The sequence below is a fragment of the Lotus japonicus genome, chromosome 1 (assembly GCF_012489685.1).
Source record: "Lotus japonicus ecotype B-129 chromosome 1, LjGifu_v1.2".
In the NCBI taxonomy this organism is placed as follows: Eukaryota; Viridiplantae; Streptophyta; class Magnoliopsida; order Fabales; family Fabaceae; genus Lotus; species Lotus japonicus.
In genome coordinates, this window is record NC_080041.1 from 93,677,553 (window position 1) to 93,704,846 (window position 27,294).

At 33.1% G+C, this 27,294-nt stretch overlaps 2 protein-coding genes and 1 pseudogene across 2 annotated transcripts; 1 reads left to right on the top strand and 2 right to left on the bottom strand.

Moving 5' to 3' along the window:
- Nucleotides 1-5: 5 nt before the first annotated feature.
- Nucleotides 6-6,000, bottom strand: LOC130727937 (probable envelope ADP,ATP carrier protein, chloroplastic). Its single transcript, XM_057579251.1, has 10 exons — nt 5,575-6,000; nt 4,880-4,939; nt 3,592-3,654; nt 3,431-3,487; nt 3,263-3,346; nt 2,987-3,055; nt 2,801-2,913; nt 2,542-2,711; nt 589-667; nt 6-407 (listed from the first exon to the last, which is right to left on the bottom strand). Exons 1-10 carry the CDS (start codon nt 5,914-5,916, stop codon nt 290-292), a joined length of 1,155 nt encoding a protein of 384 aa, XP_057435234.1. The 5' UTR covers nt 5,917-6,000; the 3' UTR covers nt 6-289.
- A 3,490-nt stretch (nt 6,001-9,490) lies between these two features.
- Nucleotides 9,491-13,659, bottom strand: LOC130727935 (vacuolar cation/proton exchanger 3-like). Its single transcript, XM_057579249.1, has 12 exons — nt 13,283-13,659; nt 12,388-12,455; nt 12,254-12,282; nt 11,947-12,143; nt 11,437-11,649; nt 11,213-11,341; nt 10,876-10,992; nt 10,706-10,759; nt 10,500-10,616; nt 10,303-10,393; nt 9,998-10,062; nt 9,491-9,825 (listed from the first exon to the last, which is right to left on the bottom strand). Exons 1-11 carry the CDS (start codon nt 13,559-13,561, stop codon nt 10,001-10,003), a joined length of 1,356 nt encoding a protein of 451 aa, XP_057435232.1. The 5' UTR covers nt 13,562-13,659; the 3' UTR covers nt 9,491-9,825; nt 9,998-10,000.
- Nucleotides 13,660-20,562: 6,903 nt separating this feature from the next.
- LOC130712552 (60S ribosomal protein L7-4-like) lies at nt 20,563-21,994 on the top strand (annotated as a pseudogene).
- Nucleotides 21,995-27,294: the final 5,300 nt, after the last annotated feature.

Below are 27,294 nucleotides of genomic sequence, written 5' to 3' on the forward strand. Positions count from 1 at the left end.
AAAGGTAGATCCAAAATTTTCACATTCTGTGTGCATCTCCAAAATATTACACCTAAAAATGAATTCATCAAAGGTTAAATAGCATATACAACACTCCTAGCAAAAAAATATTATCCTACAAAATTCTCAGCCAACAGGTACAGGAACCTTGTCAGCTGGATAATTATCATTACTGCTGGCAGAGAGACTAAAGCAATTCCCACAATAATGAAGGGAGTATTGTTCTCAAATAAACAAAATTTGAGAGCAAGAATGGCTAAAATAATATCATGATATCAAAGGTCACTCACTATCTTTGATTGTTTATGTTCTTTTGTTTGTTGCGATTTTCCTCTACAATTGTTTGAAATTCTTCTTCACTAGCTGCAATTATGCGCTTAACAATGTCATAAGTGGTAAGCTTGATGCTGCAGAGAGAAACAAGGGAGGGATAAGAAACTAATGACGAGAAAGCATGAACATTTAGCTGTCAAGAAGGAAAATATGGACAAGGTAAGGCTTCCCAACAATTGCTAAAGGGTAATGCAGTTAAATATAATCATAAATTCATTATCTTATTTCTATAGGCAACAGGAGAAAACAAGGAACCTGCTGTTTGGTAGGGTTTTTAGAACATTGGGCACAAATCCTCGATACAAACCAGTAACTCCATCTCGAGCTACAATACCTGCATCAACATCAACATAAGAATAAATTGAAATAGCTAATCCTACAGAAGCAATAAAAATTGAAAACTTGCCAAAAGTGAATTCCAATGTTATAATCATCTCATTTTAGTTTGAAGAGATTTGGAGGGCACAAACTAAAATTCATGTTTGTCTTTACTAAACAAAGATACCTATAACTTCCAAAAAGTACGAGCAGGCATATTAACTGCATGCCTCAGCAAAGAGCTCCAAGGTTTCCCTCGTGTTACAATACAAGAACTCAAATAATTTACCATCCAGAGCACCCTCCTACCATTGCTAAATGTATAAACACTAAATAGTAAATACTATATTGTTATATTACAGCCATGATCATGAACATGTTTGGTATCTTTCAGGGGAAAAAGTAAAGAACGACAGATTGTAGACAGAAAAATACAGTGGTGGACCGTGGACAATTAAAGCAATAAGATGCCTTTGGAAGAACTTATTTGAGCCTACCTTATAATAAGCACTTAAACATAAGTTTAGTTAAGCTTATGAATATAGCTTCTAACCTATCTATAGTAAGCTCATGGATAAACACTTACATACTAAATAGCTTATTTCAATAAACATTTTAGCTTACGAAAAATCGTTTATATGATACGTGGTTTTTGACATGAGCACTTTATTTAGAAGGGAGAGTGTTACAAGAGGGACACTAAGAAGGGAGAGGGGGCCTGACCTAGCTTATCCTGTTAGTATTGTCAGTGTTAGTATTGTCAGTCAATTCATGCATGACCCACGGGAGAGGCACTTACAGGCGGTGGATTCTTGCAGTATCTGAAGGCAAGTCCAGGCAGAGGTCTGCTGTTCAAGAAAAGTGAACAGTTGACTATGAAGGTTTATACTGAATACTGATGCAGATTATGCCGGGTCGATTGTTGACAGAAGGTCCGCCACTGGATATTGCATGTTCTTAGGCGAAATTTAGTGACATGGAGGAGCAAGAAGCTGAATGAGGCTTCCAGATCAAATGTCGAGGCAGAATTCAGAGCCATGACTCAAGGAGTTTGTGAGTTGTTGTGGATGAAGATCATACTAGATGATTTGAAAATAAAATATGAAGCTCCTATGAGACTATTCTGTGATAATAAGTCTGCCATTAGTATTGCTCACAATCCAGTCCAACACGACAGAACAAAGCACAAAGAGATAGACCACACTTCATCAAAGAGAAATTGGACATGGTCTTATTACTACATAGTACGTTCCCTCAGGACTTCAGTTGGCAGATCTGCTAACCAAGGATCTTCGCTTAGAGCGACTCCGAGATCTTACTTGCAAGCTGGAAACGATAGATATCATTCACCAGCTTGAGGGGGAGTGTTGTAATATTCAGATATTATTTGGTTTTAGGAGATTTATTTTTTATTTAGGACTTAGGAGATTATGATATTGTACATAATTACTTATTTATTTCCTTAAATAGGTAGTCTGGCCTCTATATTGTAATTACCTAGTGTATTTGTATTCAAGTAATAAAATTATATTTTCTCCATATTTCAAGTGTAATATTGTTAGTTAAACTGTTTGATAGTTGTAACTGTCAGTTAGTTAACAGTTAATAGTTTGTTCCATTATTGAAGAGTAGTTAAGGAATCATGGTAGATATTAGATCAGTTTTGGGAGAGACTAGCCTCTCAAATGCTAGAATGTGTAATCAATCATTTTTCTTCTTCAATAAGAGAATTCATCTCTTTGTTCAGTTCTATTAGATACAGTTTCTATCATAAACCTTTTGATGTTATAAACTAAGGAAGCTTATATATTTGTCAATAATTAGCACATAAATCTAGTCTGTGGTGGTATAAATTGCTGATGCTAAAATGTACACAGTAGTAATCCTCACCTGAAAAAGCATCTAATAATGTCTTATAAGGTGTACCCTTCAATTGCATCTGTCTTCTGACAGTGTCGAGAGGATAGCATGTCATTGTGGCAAGAGATGCCGAAAGCAAGGCAGTAAGGATAGATGTTTCAGTTCTATTTTGATATTTCTCAGGCAATGACTTCTTTAACCTATCACCCATAAAGATGAAACAAATTCAATGTCCAAGTTCATTGTCCCACCATTTACCCGAAAGACAAAAGACTATTAATCAACTTACAAGTCAAAAACACAAAAATTCATAGCAATATAAGGAGCTATTGCAATTAGAGAAGGCCCCAGGCCTTTGTAGAAAGATGCAACTCCTTCCTCCCTTAGCATGCTCAAGGCAACCTGGAAAAGCCATAAAATGGTTCATTTTCACAAACGCAGATTTTGCTTCAATACTAAATTAGTTCAATCATACCTCTGACATGGTTCGATAACCAGGTTCAACTGCTAATCGTAATCTCAGAACATCTAATGGGTAGGTAATCTACATGATATAAAAAATATTAGATACATAGATGGCCTTTGATAAAAAATGAGCAAGATCCAAAGGATATAAAATAACATTTTGCATAAAATAAACTTCTAATAGGTATTGACTGTATTATATAAATACCTAAAAGAAAAAAAACACACAAGAACACCACAAACCAATGAAACCACAGAAGCAAGTGTCCTCTAATTAATTACTTACAAAAGTAGATGTCATGCCAGCAAAAGCACCTGCTGTAAGTCTTCCCACAACAGAGAGCTCGCCATTCTGTCCCCTGAATATTTTCTGTAGATCCGAAAGCAGAGCTTCAGACATGAACATATAATATTTGCTATTACTAGAACTGCAAAATGGATAGTTGGAGGTAACCTTATAAATTTCATAAGCAAAAAGCTGAACTGCGCTATAAGGTATAACCCGGATAACCTGGAAAATTTAAAAAGAAACACTAAAACAAATGAAAAGACTAGTCAATATTAAGGGGATACAAATACAGAAATACCAATATCGTCATTCCTAATTGCACTGACCTGAGGGAGGTTCCCCTTCCAGTAACCTCTAATCCCTTCTTCCTTTCCTATAACTGTTATGGCCTGTAATTTTGGCATTTAAGATCCAAGAAAAATTTTACATTGTTTTCATCAGAGTTTAGTGCATCTAAGAAGGGAAAAACTCAAACTCCTCCAGCAAAGATACTGGAGAGGCAAATAAACTGCATTTAGTAATTGATGAGCGATTTGTAGATATTAATCCTTAACAACAGGAGGTAACTGACAAAAGTAACCTTCTCTTATTATTAGTAAGCTAACAGTCTTTACATACAGAACATGCCAAGGTAATGGAGTGTACCAGGAGGTATGAAACTTCTCAATTTACCCCTTGAAATTCATTCTTTGCCAAATCTCCTTTATTTGATTCAATTTTCCACTGTTCATATAAAATTATTCATGTGCTCTACCGAAAAATTTAAGCTCGTGGGATAATGGATTCATGACATGACATCAAAATTTATCACTATGACCCATTCCTATAAATTTATAATAAAAAAAAATAAGCATTTTTTAGCACAAGAAACTGAAAGGGCAACATGTGCATTATCATTCGAAGCCCAATGAGTATTTGTGTGAGGGAATGTGTTAGATATAGAATCTTTAATGAATGCATGTGTTTGCACTCTTTACCAAACAGTTTAAACATTTGAGAATAGCTGGTTCATGATAAAGTTAGTGGTTGTAGGCAAGGGTCATTCCTAAAATTTAGAATCCTCTTATTAACATGAATAAGCACTCACAATGGATGATAAAGTTCAAACTCAAAAAGACAAGAACCCTTTCTTGTGGCCTATTATTGTTCCAATCATTAAAAGGAAAGCCCATTTATTGTTATCAATGAAATTTGATGAGTTATAAAGCCTCATCTCTTTCAGTCTGAGACGGTGAAATTTTATTCATTTGACTAGTATATACATACACTGATACACCATTTAAAAGTATATATGAAAAATGTATCAGTAGTTGTTAACAAATAGCCCAGGTAGTAGCATCATACTTGCTTGTATGACCCTATCATCTCAAGTTAGTGAAAAATCCCTCATCCCAATTCCGAAACAGATTCGTAGCTAGCCAAGTGTTAGGCTAAAAGGGATTTAAAAGGAAGTACATAAGCAGATCATTATCATATAGCACATATACAATCACCTTACACATCTACAATTTAAATGCAAAACAACATACTCTTGAATCTGCATATCGAAACAAATGTAAAAACAAAACAATAAACAAATTAGGATGGAAGAAAAGAAAAAAGATTGAACATTACCTCCACGAAACCTATTGCCGCCTTCTTAGCACTATCTTGCCCAACCCGCACACCATGAGTCTGCAAATAAATAGTGACTGAGTTTTCAAATTTGATTAATTAAAAGTTATCTCTGCAATGTCTTGGTTATGACTAATGAGGGAGTATCTCGCTTCTTTTTTGTTTTCATTTTTAGTTGACTTGTTTTCACTTATGTGCAAAACACCATCTCCTTCCTCTCTCTTATTTCCAACAATTTTGCATATCAAACTAACATTTCCTTATGTTAAACATGTGATTAATAATTTGATATTTTATCGGTTATTTTTATTATAAGCTTTTCTAAACAAAAAATAAAGCTAATCCAAACATGATGCACAAATATTTTTTTGGGTTTTCCAAGGTATCCGCACAACCGGCACCAATAAGACTAATCCCCTGAAGCTATGAGATCACGTTAAGTGGATAGGCCTCTCCCAACAAATCCATACGCTCTCAAGCACACATAATCACATATACAAAACAAATTTATGATTCAAAAACTTCTTTATTTTTTTTGGCAGAATTCTTACATAACCCTAATTATAGGTCAACTCATTTTCAAAGCTCCATTGAAACTCTGCGTTTGGGACGTAGTTTCTTTCAGTTAGCAAGTTGTTAAATTTCAGTTACAACTTACAAGCTAGTTAGGAGCTAGTAAAATGCGATTTCCGCACCTGCATAAGGAGCTTGATACGGTCGAGCGGCGCTGTGACGGTCTTTGCGGCGGCACCGGCGATGGCTCCGGCAGAGAAGAGGGAAGCATCTCTGGGCACGAACGCCAAGATGGCCAGAGGGTGCTTAAGGAGCTGAGACAGTGTCGGAACGAAATGGTCCGGATGCAGTTTCGTTTCCGCCACCGAGAAGCAGGCGAACCTGCAGTCACCGGCGGAGGCCGCGAAACTGACGGTGGCGCTCTGCCGGAGCGCGTGGCGGGTTGTACTTGGTGTAACGACACCGCATTGGAGGTGCGGGATTTGGCGCCACGAGAGTAAGGCCCTCTCCTCTGTGGCGGACATGGGAGCAGACAGATGAAACGACGGAGAGAGGAGATAAGGCGCTAGAGAAGAGGGTGGGTTTAAAAAGCTCAAAAGTTAAAACCCCCAAATTATTTTAATAGAATATAAGTATTTAATTTATTATTCTCATATGAGAAATTCCGGTAAATATTAATAAATTTTGATAGTTTTACTTATTTCTAGGTGTGTTTGGGATGAGCGTTGTATTAGGGTATGTGAGAATAATTGGTTGTCGACAATGACTTCTACCGTCTATTCGGAGGACGTCGCTCACGATTTAAATATTAAGTGGATGACGGATCTTATGGTCTTGGGCTAGATGAAATGGAACAAGGAGTTGGTGGATTACCTTTTTCTAGCCTCTCACTACCCAGCAGGATCCTGGCAATCTTGCTGCCTCTTTACTAGCATGAGCATGTGTTTTTCTAGAAAATGGCTACTAATGACTGATATTCTCCTAAACCTAGGAATCACTTTATTACATAGTATGGGCGGACGAGCTTGGCATCACCTTCAGACTACCCACCCCTCCCTGCTACCGGTTGGAAGAAATTATGGAAAATGACCACTTTGCACTTTTGTAAGGAAACAACCTGGCGAGCTTGCTTGAACCTTCTCCCTATTCGATCTAACCTGATTGGTCAGGGACAAAGATGGAAACCTGCTAACCTTATATTCTCGTGTTGTGTTTCCACTCAGGAAACGACGCATCATATGCTCCTGACTTGCCCTGTATTTACAGCCTTTGTGGTTTGCTTGTAGCCTTGGGTATTAAAGTTGATCATATTACCTCTATGCAAGATTTCGTGTCAGATTTTTTATTTGTTCTTGACATTAACTCCATTTTGTATGACCGACACAACATGTTATTTTGTGGTCAACCTGCAGCTTCCTTTGGCGTGCCTCCTCTCTCTCCCTCTCCTTGGTGACGACATCCCCTTCAGCTCGACTACTCCTAGGGACCTTCCGTCGGTTTGGTCACAACCTCCCTCTAGGGTGGTGAAGGTTAACTTTGATGCATTTGTTGCAGCTTCAAGTTTAGCTAGCCTTGGTTTTGACGCCCAAGATGACTACATAGAGGTTCTTGCTTCAGCTTCTTCAGATGTCGTGGAGGCCCTTTCCTTTCGTCGGTCTCTCCTTGGCTTTTGATATTTTCTTTCCTTAGGTTTGCTTCGAGACTGCTTGCATGCTTCTGTTTGAGGCTTGGAAGAGACCTTTCGGGGGTTGTTTTGTTGGGCCAAAGAAAGAGGCAAGAAAGGAGATGGTATAAAACTCCACATTGGACTTTTAAAGAGCAAACCATAAGTGAACCAGACACCACATCCTTCACCCAAAACATTAAGGCAATGGGTGTGTGAGTTCTTACACTTATAAACCACTCAAACTTTTTCTTATCTTTCCAATGTGGGACTTACTCACACTTGAAACACAACATGTTTGTGTGTCTTCTAATATCCGAGATCGTTGAGACTTAATTTTATCTCTTGATTTTGTGGACTTTCTTTTATTCGTCGTCCTGGTGATTTTGTGGCGGATAGCTTGGCCAAACTTTCATTTTCACATGGTTTTTCTGTTTAAAATAAGGAAGCTCGGGCGAAACTTTGTTCCCTTAGTCATTTGCTAGTTTTGATCACCATTTATTGAGATATTTGAAAGGAGCAGTTAGCACTAGTTTCATGGAAATCTAAAAAACATTAGATTGTTTCTAAGTCCTCATCCGAGGCAGAGTATACGGATTTAGAAAATGTAACCAATGAGTTGACATGGATTCATTCCTTGTTCAAGGACTTTCATCTTGATCCTGGACCTTCCTTGGTTTTTTGTGACAATCAGTCTGCAGTATACTTGATCACTGATCCTACATTGCACGAGAGGTCAAAACCGACTGCCACTTTGTCAGAGAGAAAGTTGCTTCTGATGGTCCCTATAAAATCTGCTTATCAATTGGCAGATTTGTTCACTAAACCAGTGACTTCTGTTTTTCATGCTCCATTGTCCAAAATGGGATTAATGGATTTGTACCTCCCATTTTGAGGGATAGTATTTGATCAAGTAAAGAGTTAGAAGTTAGTTAATAAGTATTTGAATAACAAGCAAGTTAGTTACCCTAAAGTTAGCTAATTCTATGGCTTAATTGCACTTTTGGTCCCCCAATTATTGTCTTCCTGTGAAAAGCGTCCCCAAAATTCAAAATTAGCAAAAAAAGTCCTCCAAGTTTACATGCTGTTGCACTTTTGGTCTGCCGTTTGCCTTCCGTGAGAAAACTAACGTGAGAAGCTGATGTGGCTCCCTCACGTGACTTTCTTCAGAGAGCTTGATGACTGGACAAGTCACATGTTTTTCACGTGACTCGAAAACCCCTCTTTTAAGGGTTCCATGGTGAAGAAGACAATGGAGGAAAGAGATGATCGTTGGAGCCTTTTAGAGTCACGTGAGAAGCATGTGACTTGTCCAGCCATCAAGTTCTCTGAAGAAAGTCACGTGAGACACGCGTGAGGGAGCCACATCAACTTCTCACGTTAGTTTTCTCACGGAAGGCAAACGACAGACCAAAAGTGCAACGACATGTAAACTTGGAGGACGTTTTTTGCTAATTTTGAAGTTTGGGGACGATTTTCGCAGGAAGGCAATAGTTGGGGGACCAAAAGTGCAATTAAGCCTAATTCTATTAAGTAACATACTGGAACTGGGGAACTACACAAGCTTGATCACCATTGTATATAATCACTTGTACAATTCATTGCTCAGTGATGATAATTTCTTTTCCTCATTCCTTTCTTCATTCTGTTTACACTAAACAGTTACAACCAGTTTGATGTAACAGAACACACTACAAGCATAAGATGTGAAGATGTTGCTAGAAGTGTGTGGGCAGGTATATTACCAGACAAAACTAACTTGGCTCAAAGAGGGGTGGAAAATGAGGACAAAACATGCCCATGTTGCTAGAAGTGTGTATGCACTATGCAATTTCATGACTAGATTGCACTACTCTTGCTTTTATTACCCTTAATATAGAAGAAGTCCCAACTTTAATTTAGAGACCCAATTAGTATTCACATGCAATAAACACTTCATTTTTATTTCTATATCTTTCATCAAAATTTTGTTCTATTTTTCCTTACTAGGTTTTTCTCAAGGGGGTTTTCCTAGTAAGGTTTTAATGAGGCATTTTTTTTCAAAGCGCTTCCATGGTTGGTGCTTCTTTCTCTCTTTGTAAATCTCTTCTCTTTCTGCTTCTCTTTTCTCTCTTTGTATTGGGTTGAAGTACCCTTTGTACTTCCGTTCAATATATTCTTTTGGCTTATCAAAAAAAAAATCTAATCACATTATCACACATATCACTTCTCCCCAATTTTTTTTTACTAAAGTGTCTACAACAAACTCTATGACCCTTAAGTTGGTTTTTAATAAAGAAAAACAAAAAGAAAATAAATTTTATGACCCTTAAATTGGTTGATTTTAATAAAGAAAAATAAAATAAAATTTATGACCCTTAAATGTTAAAACTCTAGGTGAGTCCCATGCGGGAGTTTAAGTGCACAAAGGAAAGAAACTCAGCAAATTCGATAGGTGCAAGAACAATAATTTCCATAATTTATTTATCATCTAAAGAAGCACACGATCAAAACAACCCACTGAGTCCTGTGCCACCAGGCCACAAATTCTTCGATAAAACACACATATGAATAAAAATCTTGTACTAACAGCTTGCAATAACTAAATTACTTGCTAATTAAGCCACTGCAAACTTTCTCTGCCTTCTCTTTTCATATGAGTATAACAAAATGATTGAAATGAAGCAATGAACCAATAACCAATCCATTGAATCTGTATGCCTGTGAGTCTTGACTCTGCATGCTAGCTACCAATCTTCATCTCAAGATTGAGACCATAATAGGCCAAAGCCTGCAATCCAGGTTCCCATTGTTAGCTCCAGAGTAATAATATATTCAAAGGATTATGAGCCTGTTTGGATGTGGACAGAAAAGCACTTCTTGAAGATAAGCTACAAACAGTGTTTTTTATCTGCATCCAAACAACTTCTATATCTCAATCGTGCTACATAGCATGGACTTACCTACTAGGCGCTTAAAGCTGCATTAGGGACTGATTTGAGCATTATGTTGTTAGCATTAATTTGGTCTGAGAAAAAGAGGACAAAAATTAAGTCAGAATTATGAGAATACATTATCTACCATGGATCTTGAAAAATTTAGTCCACAAATTAAAAGAGTTTCCTTGCAAATTTAATTTAGCAAGTAAAATTATGGTTCATGGGTGGAAACAGTTTTTAACATGGTACACTGTAGAATTTCCCAATATAAGAATTGTGTAGATTTTGAGTGTTATGTAAGCTGAGATAATAATACATATTATTCTTACCGGAGGGTAATCTTTGTACGAAGAAGCAAGCCCCAATAACAATGTAGCAAAGGAGAAGAATAAGGCCTTTGATGTAGTGAGAGGTTCCATCCTATAAACAATTAAGATGGTGGTTTTGTCAATGCTTTGAGTACAATGAAAATATGAAGTTAAAACAAAGTTTTTTTTTTGGTGAATTGAGTTTGAGTTGAATGTACCTGTAATGTGAAGGCTGTGACTATTATTGCCACAGCAAGAGAACCTGTCTCTAGAAGGTTGAAGTTCAAGTCCATATTCACACCCATTATCCAAGCAACAATCACGCATAGGGGAACCTATATTGTGAAGCATATATAAGCTTCCATTACTCAAAAAGAATATCAAATGAAAATTTCAATTCACATTTTGAAGGTGAGTATGTTACCACAAACATGCCAATTTGAGTTGCAGAACCCAATGCAACACCCAATGAGATGTCCTGCAGTCATGATAGGATTACTTAGTTTAATTCACCGGAAAAATGTTATTTTTTCATGGCTTGGAAAATATGAATTCATGTAACATGAAAGGAAGCATTGAATTGATAACACTTACTAGCTTGTTCTTGAAAGCAAAAATGATTGCTCCTGCATGTTCTGCTGCATTGCCAACTATTGGTAGCAAGATTATGCTGAGGAAACTTACAGACAGACCCCATGAATCTGATGCATCCTGTTAAAGATTGAAAATTTAATCATCTCAGTATTTAACAATCACAATAGATCCACTTTTGCTGGAAAACATTTTGATAGCATGTCATAATCAGATTATTTTTCGTCAGAATCAATTTTGGCACCCAGAAGCTACTTAGGGACGTTTCTTCTTCCTAGAATTGATTTTGACTTTAGAATCAATTGTAGCAGAATTTCAAAAGATGTCATGAGTCAATTACCTCAATTGTATCGACCACGTATTCAGACAACAAAGCAATGAATACAGTCATCCCAACCAGCCAAGCAAAGCCACTCCAGAATCCAATCACAGCTTGTTCTTCTGATTCATTGTTGCCACCTTCATCTTCCTGTACAATGCAGACAATGTTAATTGCTTTTCAAGATATTTTCATACACCAGAATTGCAACCAACTTCACCACTTCAGAACTCAAGAAAGCTTACATCTTCAGCTTCAAACAATTGCCTGTGTGTCCACAGTTGAAAGACAAGGTAAGCAAGATATGCAACCAGCATCACAATGCTCGAAGCTCGCGACAAATAGAGCGACGGCTCGACAGTTAGAGCAGCAGAGGCAGCACTGTATCTGAATAGCATTGGGAGCAAGTGGCACAACAAAGCCAGCAGCAACATAAGTGAGTTCACATCTGCTTGTCTCTGCAAATTCAATAGGCAACATAAGTTAGTTCACATAATGGTGATGTAATGAGTTTCCACAGTAAACCTTGTTTGGATTCTGAGTTTCCATATATCAGAATCAATTCTGAAACCCAGACACAAGAGCTTCTTTCAGAATCATTTGCAGAAGGCTTTTCAAACATGCACTAAATCATGTAGAAGCTTTTGGAGGTTGAGAATTATTGATTATGAGTCTTCAAAAAAACTGATCCAAACACGCTATAAAAAAATATTTGCACTCTCAGTATGTAACCTTGATTGTATTTAGGGCCTTACTCTGTCATATTTTTGTTCTGCTCTAATGTTTGCAATGCCACCACAGAATAGAGAGGTTCCAAGGACAAGAAGTAGGTTTGAAAGCACAGAACCCAAGAGAGAATACTTGACCACAGCAATTTTGTTGCTGCTAAGAGCAAATATTGCTATGATGAGCTCAGTAACATTCCCACATGTTGCATTAAGAAGTCCACCAACTGTAATTATGAAACAAATATAAAACATTTAGTTTCACCATCACTATTATAATCTCATGATAACATTACAATTAACAATTGCATTATCATAATGTACTAGAGGTTCATACCTGTGGGACCTGTGTAAAAGGCAATTTGTCTGCAATAATTGAAGTAACAAATAACAAACAGAGAAAACAGAATGAGAATCAGCAATCAACCCAGAAACAAAAAGATTGAAAGATTAAGGTAAGGTGCAACATACTCTGTGAGGAAGCTGACACGTTCAGCTAGTGGGGTCAGTGCAAGTAAGCTCAATACAAAAACCCAGGACTGTTTGCGATAGAAAAATGAGAGTGGTTATAATCTTAATCACGTAATAGCAACATATGAAATGACACAAATCTACACGACATTTAAATCATATAATTTTTTAATTTAATGAAAAATATTAATTAATCAACTGTCGACAATCTCAGAAGACATAGACTTGGTACCTTGAAATAAACTTTACTATTTTTTAATTGCTACCTATGTTTTGATGTTGTGTATGCATTATTTTTATAATAAAATCTGTTTGAACGTGTTTGAATAAACTTATCTTGTGGAAATATTGCTAAATTTTTGTTAACCTTTTCCTTAAAGAGCTTTAAAACAAAAGGGGAGAATTACTCTTATTATTATTTGCCCTAATTTTTTTTAACAGATTATTTGCCCTAATTCACTGCTCTTCTGTTTTGTATCTGCCAAAACATTGTTTTATAACTATCTAATTAGATTATAAATAAATTTTACAGGTAAATCTAATTAAAATATCCATTTTACCATATCATAATTAAAAAAAAGTGAAAAGATAAAATAAAAGAATATAATTACATGTTTGATTTAAAAAAAAAATCCACACTTAAAATTCACTTACATAGTTACATGCATCAAGATATGTATAACACAGGAAAAAAAATAAGCGATACAACAGATGATATGATAAGAAAAAAAAAGAATAATTGAAAATAAGATTGAAGACAAAGAGTCAATCAGACGGAATATCGAAATCCAGATCATTCATCTCCTTTCTATCAAAACCTTTAAAACTTGTGGTATAATAATTATAGTTTATGATAGAGAGTAACAAGGTGGTAAGAGGAAATTAATTAACTTACTCTGCCCAAGCCATAGCACTCAGCAAAAATGGCAGCGGGAATGAAAGGGAAGAGAATGGAGAGCTTGGTGCCCAGAATAACCTCTTGGAGATTAGCCAAGAGGTTTCTGAGCAACCCGCACCGGACCTTCGACACGAGGGTGAGATCAGACTTCTTCCGCAGGGAAGATGATGACATGCTGTGCGCGGTGCGGCCATGCCTCATCTCCTTGGTCAGCACTTTCACGTTGCCATTCTCCATCAGCCATGGCTCTTGTTGATGAGAATGAGAAGAAGCCATTGTTGTTTTTTTTTTTTGAGTGAGTGATGAATTTGTAGCAAGCAAAGGACAAAAAACTGTACCTAGTGCAGTTGCTACTTATCCTTGCATGTGTTGTTTTGTTGGGGAGTATTTGAGGTATATTTATATAACGTATGTAGAGGAGCAACAATCGAATCTGTAGGAAATTTCCGGGAAGTTTCGTAATTTGTATATTTCAGAAATTTTATAAATTAATAATGGTTTTTTTTTGAAAATATAAATTAATTAATAATGGTTGAATTTACAGATATATAATAGAAAATTAATAATGTAATTAATACCATTGATATAATTTAATTTAAATTTTAATTAAAATATTCTTATCCATTTTGAAATTATTATTAGTATTGTTTAATGGATCCTTCCGCGAAATTTCTATTGATTTATTATAATAAAGTGATATAATCACAATTTTTTATTTAATTATATTTTCTTGAAATAATTAAAGTATTCAATTATCAAACAACCAATTAACTCAAAACTTACTTTCAAAAAAAAAACTCAAAAAATAATTAAGCTTTATTACATCAATAATTTTATATTATTATTTTTAACATAATCCATATTTATCTATATTTAATAGGCATATTTTAGTGTAGTATTAATTTTAATAATTATTAATTTTGGAGTTTATACGCATGGATTTAATTGGATAAAAAAACTTAAAAAGTCATCCAATTAAAATCCAACAATTTTCAGGTGATAATTAAGTTTGAATTTAAAATAAAGAACACTTTACACAATGTTTTTTTTTTTGAAAGTCACTTTACACAATGTTGGTGCATATAATTTAATTCTAATATAAAATATGTTTAAAAATATTTTTCTTACGAAATAACTGTTTAATAAAATATCTCTATTACTTAACCAAACTCTCACCACAATTTATTTTATTCAATACATTGGACTGAAATTCTATGAGATTTAGCAATTTTACAATGACCTCCCATAAGATTATTATTATTATTATAACACTCTACATCCCTAAGTTATTTATAATGGTGCATGAGTGAGGGAATGTAACTTATGTAAGTGCACTTTGCAAAATAAAAAAGGGAAAGTTAGTGTACATAATAGTGATAAACTTGAGGGGAGGTTTTAAATTAAGCAAACGAGGTACGATTATATGACATGTTCGATGGATAAGATAAGCTGATAAGATAGTGTAATCACATTCTGCTATGATTTGTTGTTTGTTGCGCCTACAAGATATAATTATGTAGTCTTATCCCTTATCCTAAGCGAGAAGTTGGGATAGAATTATCCTGACAGGATAAGATAATAGTTGTCGATTCTATTTTAGTACCCCAACACTGAATTCAATTATTTCAATATTTATTTTTATATAATTAATAAATATAACAATATTAATTTTAGTAATATAATAATTTTATTATTTATAAATTACTATTTTTTATTTCTAAGTTAAAATTATTTAACTACTCATAAATTTAATTAAAAATGAGCTAATTTATTAGTTGTGAAAATATTGAATTTACTCATATAAAATAATTAAATCATCATAATCACTTTCTACTACTTTGTTAACATTATTTTTTAACTATCTATCTATCTATCTATCTATCTATCTATCTATCTATCTATCTATCTATCTATCTATCTATACTATGTATAAAGGAAGAGTTTTTGCAACCTTGAAGGCAATTTGGTACTTCAATATTTTATTGTACAATATTTAAAATTTAAGTATGGTTATTTTGGTAAAAATACTAATTACTTCTTCTTGATTAAATCACAGCCGTTAGTTCCCTTTACAATCTTCCTGGCTTTTTGGCTTCTCAAACGTATCCGCTCACTCTTTTCGTTTTCTCCTACCGTTCTGATTCTTCTCTTTCGCACGGTTTCAGTTCTGTTGTACGCCTTCCATTTATTCTCTCTGCCTACTGCCTCATTTAATTCATTTGTCGCTGCTGTTCACTAGATTCATCTCACCGTTGGATTTGAAACTGCCGCCGATGCTGACCGCACCGCTGCTTCCGCCTTGGATTTGTGGCTTCGTCGTTGCGGTGCGCCTTGGATGGGTTTATCATGGTGTTAGGTTTCTTTATCTGCAACTCTTTGATTGTTCTTCTTTTTATCTTTCATTTGTTCATCTCAATCAACCTTATTATTGTTGGGGAGAGTCACGGCGAGGGCCCATGGGGCAAGGTCCAGGGGAAACACCAAGGAGATCTTAGACACCACATCTTAATCCAAAACCTTAAGGCATTAGGTTTATGGGTCCATCTCCTTATAAACTCTCCCTCTTACCTTGACTTCTCTGATGTGGGACTTGACTCTAACACTTGATTCCAACAAATCTCCCCCTCAAGTGTGAGTCCCTCAACCACATCACTCATGGTCCTCCCGTCTGCGGAAGCTATCCACCTTATACCGCCGTTCGCTGGTCAACGGAACTCGCTGCCTAGCCACACTGCTAGGAAGACTTTCGACACAAGGAGCCGTTACCATGGTCCCACGAACCATCGGGTCTGATATCACTTTGTTAGTGCAAAGGAGAGAAAGAGAGAGTAATCTATCGTATTGACAGAACTGAGAGAGATAGAGATGAGGGAAAACTTTTCTGTTATTCTAATATTCAATCTGTAATATTTACACACTAATGAGCTGTATATATAACAACTCTTCTATTTACAATAAAACCCTCAAACTAATAACTATTTTGAATTTACTCCTAACAATTATGTGATTTAGGGTCTCATCTTCTCTTTCATTTTTAATTTACTTGCAGTTCTGCTCTGGACAGGCCGAATTTGAGGGACTTTGATTCATTTGAACTGATGCCCATGCTCGCATTTTCTGGGTTAGAATTGAATTGATGTTTTTTATGCATGTGTTTTTTTACTGTTATGGAGTTGTCAATCCCCATTGTAAGAATGATTCTCTTTTTTCCTCCTACATAAATTATAGAACTAATTTTTTTTTGAAAGGCTGCTGATTTTACATTCTTTGATATTTACTATGTAGGAGAAATGGTTGTTGAAATGGTGTCTGGGCTTCCACACATGTAATGTGCAAGGAACATGATGCGTCAGTGTGAGAATAGCAGGTCCTGTATTGTTTCTTGCATAGTGCCTTTTCAATGCCTTTTTATTAAATCAATGCTCTTTGGACTGGCTTCACAAATACTCTTCTACTAGAAATTAAACCCGTGCGTTGCACGGGTTCGTTTTTAATTTGTACTTTTTAATTGTAATATTTAAATTTGCAGAAAGGTAAGAAAACTATTATTTAGAAGAAGATTTAGAATATATGTATAATTAAATATAATTGAGTTATGATATTCTCACACTTTCTTTCTCTAATAAGGGAAAAAAGGATCAAACAGGTAGATTTTTTTTTTTTGCTTCATCGGAAGAAAAAATAGGTAGATTTCTATTGAGATTGAAATGAGAGTAGTTTTTTTTTATATAAAATAAATTTAATTACTTAATTAGATTAGTATTGAAATGAACGTGGTAGTCTACTATTTTTTTTTCTAATATTGATTTAGTCATTCCAGTGATGTTATCAGTTGTGCTAATTTTTTTTTTATCAAGATTAATGTGTTGTTTACAATTGCTGGTGGCATAGGAGTTCTTTTAAAATCACTTTCACGAACATAAAAATAGATTCTATCTAACTGCAGGATGGACGTCATTTGTTCCCTTTGAATGATTAAGTTGCTATTTTTTTTCCATAATATGATAATATTGAGGAGTGAAAGATTTCTATTTCTTATCAAGAATATAGTGAGTACTACATTTTACACTTATCTTTCTAGTGCAGTATATAAATTTATGTGGCTCACACTTTGTTACTGATTTGTGTCATTTAAATATAGAAATGATGATGTATTTGTATGATTTCAATTGAATGAGAAGAATTGTTTAGTAAATTACCATATATGTGAAACTCTCAGTTTTATTTTCCAATCATCTGCAACGGGGATATATATCACTAAGTAATGTGTGTTTCTTGTTGTTGTTGATGATCTTTCTCCTGCAATAAAGAAATAAGAATGAGTAATTAAAAAAAAAACAATTTTGAAATTAAATAAAATAATTAAAAATGACATACTTGTTGAAGTAGTTAGAGACAATTGTCATTTTTTTCTCACCAGCAGCTGAAGTCTAAGAAATATGAATAATTTGAGTTTGTGAGTGATTTCACTGGTTTGTTTATATAGAGATATAATATATGCATGGTTCAATATAATACATTTCATTTTTTATTTATTGAATGTAGATAGTTGAATGGCCTCTTGACATTAACAATTTTATTAAGTTTTTGACACTGGTATTGCCATCATGCCACTATTTTTAATTTAATGTTAGTTTTTCTTCGGAGTTACAATGTTCAAGAATTCTAAGAGTTTGTGAGTTTAAGAAAAATAGGCATATATTCCTGCAGAAAATTGGACAGCAAACTAAGACCGTTGCATATCAAGATTAATTTAGGCGGAAGTATGCTTTATTGTTAATAGTTTTTTTTTTCTTTGACTAAATTGATATTAGTTTAAAATTAACATTAAATTTGATTTTAATTTAAGGTACTGTGCTAAAACCATTTGTAGATATAACTTTGTGGCCTGTTACACTTTTGTAATGATTTTACTCTTTTGCTTATACATTTGATATTTAGTAAGTTTAAAACTGAAATCATTAGTGCACAAGTTTCTACTACCCGTTCATTGACTCACTAAGCTATCTCATTAAAACACCAGTTTTTTTACTAATGTATGTAGGTTCTCATGTGTATTTGTACTTAATACTTAGCTCAAGTGAGCTTTACTAATATATAAGCTATCTCATTAAAACACCGGCTTTTTTACTAATGTATGTAGGTTCTCATGTGTATTTGTACTTAATACTTAGCACAAGTGAGCTTTACTAATATATATAGATAGATAGATATTTTTTTTTTGGAAAAACCAAATATATATATATATATATATATATATAATTACTTTGGGAAATAAGAGCCCCAAGTACTCTATAGATAGATATATATTGATAGAAATTTTTTTTATTTTAAAAGTATTTTATCTAAATTATTTATTAATAAATATTGTTTTGTTTTTTATTTTGATTTTTTAAATTTGTCAAATGCAAAGCTCAAGTCAATTTTAAGTCTATGAATGTTGTTATTTTATATAAGTAGTTGAATAGGTTTTTATAATACAATTTTTTTTCAGTTTTTAGTTTATTAAATTTTTTATTTTTTAATGTATTTAATATAAAGGTATGTGAGCTTTTATGGTTTAATACATTAAGTGCATGCAAAACACAAGTGTGCTTTTTATTAAGTTTTTGACACTGGTATTGCCATCATGCCACTATTTTTAATTTAATGTTAGTTTTTCTTCGGAGTTACAATGTTCAGGAATTTTAAGAGTTTGTGAGTTTAAGAAAAATAGACATATATTCCTGCAGAAAATTGGACAACAAACTAAGACCATTGCATATCAAGATTAATTTTGGCGGAAGTATGCTTTATTGTTAATAGTTTTTTTTTTCTTGGACTAAATTGATATTAGTTTAAAATTAACATTAAATTTAATTTTAATTTAAGGTACTTTGCTAAAACCATTTGCAGATATAATTTTGTGGCCTGTTACACTTTTGGTATGGATGTTACTCTTTTGCTTATACATTTGATATTTAGTAAGTTTAAAACTGAAATCATTAGTGCACAAGTTTCCACTACCCGTTCATTGACTCACTAAGCTATCTCATTAAAACACCAGTTTTTTTACTAATGTATGTAGGTTCTCATGTGTATTTGTACTTAATACTTAACTCAAGTGAGCTTTACTAATATATATAGATAGATAGATATTTTTTTTTTGGAAAAACCAAATATATATATATATATATATATATAATTACTTTGGGAAATAAGAGCCCCAAGTACAATATAGATAGATATATATTGATAGAAATTTTTTTATTTTAAAAGTATTTTATCTAAATTATTTATTAATAAATATTATTTTGTTTTTTATTTTGATTTTTTAAATTTGTCAAATGCAAAACTCAAGTCAATTTTAAGTCTATGAATGTTGTTATTTTATATAAGTAGTTGAATAGGTTTTTATAATACTATTTTTTTCAGTTTTTAGTTTATTAAATTTTTTATTTTTTAATGTATTTAATATAAAGGTATATGAGCTTTTATGGTTTAATACATTAATTACATGCAAAAACACAAGTGTGCTTTACATATATATATAGATTTTATTTCTAAAAGTATTAAGAAAGAGTGTAATTTTAAAAGGGTTTTGATTGTTAGACAAGCTCTTAATTAGAGCTTCTTCTTTTCCTATTTCTTATCCAATTTGTTCAGGTCTATGGTCTTAGAGATGGAAGACTTTTGGTTTTCCAAGCACATTAATATTTATCTATGCAGCTATGAACCAAGGCATAAGCAATTAATCAGACATGATAAAAATCAAGAAGGTAACTTGAAGAAAAAAAGGAAAGCGTGGTGGGCATGTGGTCTGGAAAAATAATCCTTATCATATTCCCTATCTGACCTAAAAAGAAATTCAAAATATTTCATACTACTTTGACATTCTTTTGATTGTTATGTTGCTGCCAAATATACTCCCACCTCTTTGTTTCTTTTATCCATGATTCTGATATATTTTATTCATTTTATTTTAGCAGCTAGAGCATGAAAACACTTAATTTTGGTAGTACCTGTTGGATTTACTTCAGAATCAGCTCCAACCACTGAGTAGCTTACAAGGTTTCGAACAACAGATGGGAGGTGAAAGTTCTAAACCAATGGGAATCTAATTTTACATCTCAAAAAATGAATAGGTAAGTGTGCTCTGTCTTTGGCTTTGGCTTAATTCGCTTCACCCTTAAATTGCTTCATTTACATGCATTTTATAAATTTCTTTCTTTAATGTAGCAAGTTTGTTAATTTTCTTAACATCTAATGTTTGTTATACAATTCGCTGATCTCATAACATGGGGAGTTTTAACAGGTTAGCACTTTCTATGTTGGGTGTGAGTGTGACCATGTTGGAGATGTAATGTTGTCAAAGAAAGTTCTTACATTAGCTGCAACTAATAAATTCCAATGCTAGACATATATCTTTCCTATAGATGATTAAATTTTATTTCATCCTACTACTTTTTGTCTCCTTAATACAAAATCTGTTGTGTTTTTGGACTCTGAGACTTGCTGTTCTGGGACATTTGTGCACTTGATCTACATTTTCAAATAAATTGATTTAGATTCATACATATGTTTCCTCAACAAGCTCTTTCGTGCTCTTTTCCTTCTTAGGTTATTGGTCCAACTTCACCTTCTTGCATTTATGCCTTTTCTTTTTTTCCCCTTTAACTTTCAAATTTAGCTCCTACCCCTTTCCCATGATCAACCTAAGTTACCATGATCTATTAGCAAACTTTTATCTTCATGTACATTGATTTATTCATTTACTGAAATAACTAGAGGCTGCTTGGTTGCTGCTTCAGATCTTTGGGAATTAAATTTGATCTAAGATATTGGGATTTGGCATGAAAGCTTGAAATAATTTACTGAAATAACTTGAGGCTGAAGGTGAAATAATTTTAGCATCAAGTGTACAAATTATTTTAGGTCTTAGTCAGTCAAGGGGCATTATTCTAGGTAACCTCTTCTTTACTATTATTGATCAAATTCTCTTTGCATGTAGGACATTGTGTAAGAAGCGGAAGAGGGACCTGCCTTGGTGAAAAAGCAGGAGCTTGAAGCTGCTAAGAAGAAAAGAGAGCCAAGAGTCGTAAGATTATGTACAACATGACTAAGCAGTGCGCGAAGGAGTGCAATGAGCAGGAAATGAAATTGATTCCATTGAAATGTGAGGAAAAGCTGAAAGGTTGATTTTATGTATATCCTAATGCTAAGCTCTCTCTTATTTATTATTCGTATCCTTGGCATTAATGTCATGCATCCTAAGACAAGGAGGATTCTACAGCTATTGAGATTGAGACAAATTTTTAATGGTGTTTTTCTTAAAGTTAACAAATCAACAATGAAAATGCTGCATAATACATAGTTGATCCCGAATTTGAAGAGTTCATGTTTGGAAAGTTGAACCAACATAGAGGATACAGAAAGTTGAACAAGCAGATATTTGCTCTGATTGATAACTCTGTCATTGAGGGGGGCCTGTTATTGTTCAAAGTTTATACCTCTATTATACTTATAGCTCTGGATTTGGATGCCATGAGGAAGATGTAGCGGTGACTGAAGGCGCAAAGTGTTTGTTAATTAACCAAAATAGGCGTAGAAACATCCTTGATATATGTCTAAGTCATTACTTGATGGAATATCTAAGTCATTACATGTTCAGTGAAACAAGAGATGTTGATGAAGATGATGCTAATGTTAATGGCTAATGCTATGGTCTCCTAAAATAAATGAACTTCAGCTTGAGAGTTTGTAATTATCCGGTTAGTCTTCATTTATATATATTTAGTTTTAGGTGATGCAATTTATTTCATGACGTGGTAGATGAGTGCACTTTACTAGAGTTTTATATCAATCATCTACTGTTTTTTGTGGTTTAACTGCAATATCTATTCTATGCAAGTAGGAGGCGGGGGTAATGTATTTGCACTATCAATCATTTAACATAGAAATTAAATACAATTTAGTGGTTAGTTATTAGGCATTCGGGGGGAAGGGTAACTCACTTGGTGAGTAAAGGGAAATGAAGAGATTTGCAAGGTGAAGAGTCAGGAATCAAATCTTGGCAAATGAACCGGTTATTAGACATTCATTTCAGTAAATCAGACACATTTATCAAAAAAATCAATTTTTTGTTTTTTTTAATCTTATTTTTTTTTATTCATGAAATTTTTCTTAAAAAAGTAACAAAAAAACACATATTTTAATCAATTACATGCTATAAACTAAAATTAGTATCCCCGTGCGATGCACGGGTAAAAGTACTAGTATTATAATAAAAATAAACATAAGTATTATTCACTAAAAGTAAAATAGATTTCTCACTTATAAAAATTTATTTATTAGTAGTAAATATAGACTAATTTTATATTACTAGTTGCTATTATTTAAAATTATTTCTCTACTTATATGATAATTTATAATTTAAACATAAAGTAGTTTTGAAAGAATAATAATTTTAATAATATTTTTAAAATTTAATTATTTTTTATTTTTTATTACTTGCTACTACAAAGTTAAAACCAATTGGTTAAATATATAGCTTTTACATTTAATTAAAATAGGTTCCATTTGTGAAAAAATTTAAATAGACTAATTAATAAAAATAATTTAATTTTAGATAATTATAAAACACAGGCTCGATCTCACTTATAAAAAAGATAAAATAATTAAATTTAATATAACAATTACTTTTTTAAAAAATTAATCAAGAAAATTAATTTTAAAAAATATTAATTATATATTTTTATTCAAAGGAAAATTTGATAAATTTGTATTGTTTATATCATATCCTATCATTATCTTATCCATCTCAAACACAAGATAAGATAAGAGTCTATTTTACACTTATACTGTCCTGCCTTTATCCAACTCTCTCTCCTATCTTGACCACCAAACATGTCCATATTATAGTAGAGAATTAAGTGTTCAATATAAAAAAATATAATTAATTTTTTTTAAATATAAATTGTATTTTAATTTAAGAAAAAAAAAGTTTGCAAAATGAATATGATCAGGAGCAAGTTTTAAAGAAAATGAAGTTTTGAAAAATGAATATACATATAAAGAAACGACTAAATACATTTTGAGAAAAAGTTTGCATTGAGAGTGTGAAGTTTTTTTTATTTAATTAAATTGACTGACATGACAAATCTTTAAAATCTGATTGGTTGATGGTGTAAAATAAATTTACAATTTCATTGCATAAAACTTAAACTCGTTTTTTCAATTTATACATTAGAATCATCGGTAATGGTTCTTAAACCACCTCAAAAATGACAATCTAACCCTCTAAGTGAAGATGTAGTACTGAGAACCTCTCCCCCTCGGCCAACCTTCATTTCGATTTCCTAGGCGAGCCACCGTGTTCCTTGTCAAAAGAGGAAGAAAACCCACTGTTCATTTTTACTTCGACCAACATCGTTGTCGTACTCCGTCGCGGTGTCCACCTTCTCCGATGAGCTCCTTCTTGAAAAAGCTTTGTATTTTCTAAAAGCTCTCATCTTTCTCATTCCAAATATCATATCATATCATATATGATTTTCCATGCAAAGAAAGGATGAAATTATCTTCTTTGGGTTTTCATGGATCGAAGAATAAGATGATCTCATGTATGGGATTCCATGGATTGAAGAAACAACCTTGGCTGCTAGGAAGGGATATTTCATGAAGAAGCAACCATGGTGATGGGAAATCCAACACAATAAGGTAGGATAACTCAAATAGAGCAATATACAACCGATACTAATTTTTTCTCTGTGAGGAGAAATAGCAAATAATAGCAACAAATAAAAGATCACATAAAGAATAGATACCAGAATTTTAATGTAGAAAAACTTTTTCAATGTGAGAAGTAAAAAGCCACAGACACAAGTTAGTCAATGAAGCTTCACTATGATCAAAATAAGGGTACAAGAGAGTCTCAAATCACAGCACAAATCGGGCTTAACAATTAGGCAAAACCAATAAAGCAAGAAGCATAAAATAGAGAACCAAGAAAACTAGAAAATAAGGATTTCGCAGCTACAATTCGTGCACGTTTTCTCCCATCTTAGCCATTCAATCGACGAATTAGATGTCTCGAACCTTCTGCTCAAATTTCAGTCCGATCCAACTGTGGACGAATTCGCAATGCTAAGTTAGAAGTCCCGAGCCTTCTCTCTTCTGCTCAAAAATCAAATTTCCTCTCTTGACTCTCACTTTTTTTTACCTCTCTTGCCATAGTAAACTCTCCCTCTTGCCCTAATCCCACACAGCTTCACTAAGGTAAGGGAGCCCAAAAATCCCAACAAATGGCTCGCTTTGGGAAACTTGGCCACCACATCTTCTTCCTCTCCTTCCATGTTTCTGAATTTGAGCTTTCTGATTTGAAGGCTCAATTGTACCATAAGAATACGAAGGTTGAGGGACATTGGTGTTGGTGGAATAGGGTCTGGGGCCGTAGTGCTGGGTGGGGGTTTCGGTGGTTGTGAGAGGGAAGAGGAGGAGGAAGAAGATGAATGTTGCGTTTAGTTTGGTTTTGAGATAATTAAGTCAGTACATGGAGTTAATTTAGGTTTAGTTTTGTGTTAATGATGTGGAATTAAAAGAATATAAAGAAAGAAGTAAAAAGAAAATCCAGTGTAGCTTCATTAAACAAGTGGGCGCCTATGTAGAGCAGTAATTGATGAATTTTAATGTCAAATAAGCATTATGATACCACAAGGATGATTTATAATCAAACAAGTTTTTTTTTTTCATGAAAAATAGATTTTTTAAGGACTGTTTCTGATTCAAGTGTATAAGTTGGGGACAAAAACATATTTAACCCATATAAAAATTAATATTAGACAGCAAACTGTTGCAAATGAATATAGAGAGACAGCTCACTCTTCACATATAATAAGGACACACTAATCGCGTAAATAAAAAATCTGCCTTTGCATTCAATCATAGTTCTCTATTTTTTATTTTAAATATTTTCAATTTGAAGTAAATTAAGGTATTAAAAATTAATAAATTTCTAATTAGCCTGCATAGTTGGAAATTTCTTGTAGAAAAGAGATATAGAAGGAAAAATATATGTGAGATATCATAATACAGTTGAATGAAGGAATAGAAAAAAAATAGAAAAAAAGCTTTCCTTTCATACTTATTTAAAGTGGGAGCCTGGGAGGTATGATTCACTTAAATTCATTTTGAAGAATATACATAATTAACTGAGTAAGGTTGCGCTTGCCTGTGACCCAAGTGGGGTATTAAAGTGATGGAACATATGTTAACAAACAATAACAATGGGTTTGACAGTCAAAAGAAAGGAGGTGACGGATGGCCGTAGCAACACCCATTGAATAAAGTAATGTAAGACTCCACAATAAAAAAGAAAAATATAGAGAATTAGATTGTAATTTATAAAAAAATATTATGTAAGTAAACATGATTATTAAGACAGAAGATATGAAACCCCGGCCCTATTTTTAGATGTATACGAGAAATTGCCAAATCTATATATAATATAAAGCAAAATCACTCCAAGAATTATTTTGCCACGTGTCAACACCATAACGATTCTGCTACGAGAGTGAATTTAGGAGATTTCAAGCCACGTGTCATTTTCTTACGAAACGGTTATCATTTCTATCCATTAAGTTCCCACCCACTTCAAATATAACTTCTGACCCATTAAAAAAATAACTCATACTCTAACTTCTCACCCACTCTCATCAAAGATCACATCTCTCTTGCTTTTGTTTATTGATGTGGTAAATATTGAACGATCAAACTATCCTTTCTTACACCCCACTAACTTCTATGGTTTAAATTTGTTTTTCACAACACACATTTCTATAAATTTCGATATTTTTGCCACTTAATTTCATGTAAGATCACATATCAATCTCATGAACATAATTTTAAAATATATAAGTTAATAGGGAAATATACCCTAACTTTAACAAATATTTTTTTTTTAATATTGAAAACATGGTATATTGATATTACGGATTTTAATAGCTAGAAGTGTTGTTACCATAGACACTTTTTTTAATACTTAAAGTGTAGAACCCTCTTATTAGATTTTTTTCCTTCTAACCTCATTATTACCCTAGATGATCAATATTGAATTTTTTTATTAACACATTCATCTACTCATCAGACTAATCATATACTCCCTCCGTTCCTATATATAAGTCACAAATAACTATTTCTCTTAGATTAAGAAAAGTAGTTACTAGTAATAAATTTGTAAAAAAAATGATTTACTTTCCTAGATTATCCTTATTTACTTTCCTATGATTTTCTCTCTCCAAGTTAATACTTCTAAAGTTTATCATATCTTTCATATTAAATATGATGGTGAATTTGGAAAAAAATATTTAATGCTTCCTAGATATTAGAAAGTGGCTTATATTTTGTAACAAAATTTTTTCAAAAAATGTGACTTATAATAGGGAACAGAGGGAGTATTATATAGGGTAGCTGAATTTAATTTTATATAATTCATTAATTGTTGTTGTTTGTTTGTTTATTTGTGTTGAAATCTTCAATTTACAATTTTTTGTCATTAGTATATTACAATTACGAAATTTTTATCTTTATTTTCGTGCAACCACTATTTCTTTTATATCAATAATCATGGGTAAAATTCGGAAATAAAAACCCTTCATACAACGCATGGGTGAACACACTAGTATTATACATTTTTATGAATCTAATAAAAATGTGAAGCCACAGCCCCACGTTTTTTTCTGTATGGATGCCTAACACTCAAAATCAACTGATAGCCGACTTATTGTCCATGTTAGAAAGCCAAATATATGAAGACAACGAATACCACAATAGAAAATGTAATGGCTGATGAGATAACCACGTACTATATTATGGTACAGAATAAGTACAAACCACCGTACGGCCACACTGCCATAGTGCCATGCATATATGCATTGATGATCTCCTTTAATGATAAAGGTCAAATAACAAATCTAAACTGTTGAAAAACCTGTATTTATTAATTTTAGAGTCAGTGGCAAAATAAGTATTTAATT

Coding starts and splice junctions, on each gene's coding strand:
- LOC130727937 (XM_057579251.1), bottom strand. CDS start 5,916: ATGTCCGCCACAGAGGAGAGGGCCTTACTCTCGTGGCGCCAAATCCCG. Junction 3,655..4,879: donor CGGCAATAGGTTTCGTGGAG/GTAATGTTCAAT, acceptor CCAAAATTACAG/GCCATAACAGTTATAGGAAA. Junction 2,914..2,986: donor GTTATCGAACCATGTCAGAG/GTATGATTGAAC, acceptor TGGCTTTTCCAG/GTTGCCTTGAGCATGCTAAG.
- LOC130727935 (XM_057579249.1), bottom strand. CDS start 13,561: ATGGCTTCTTCTCATTCTCATCAACAAGAGCCATGGCTGATGGAGAAT. Junction 12,283..12,387: donor CGTGTCAGCTTCCTCACAGA/GTATGTTGCACC, acceptor CAATTATTGCAG/ACAAATTGCCTTTTACACAG. Junction 10,617..10,705: donor CTCAAATTGGCATGTTTGTG/GTAACATACTCA, acceptor TTCACAATATAG/GTTCCCCTATGCGTGATTGT.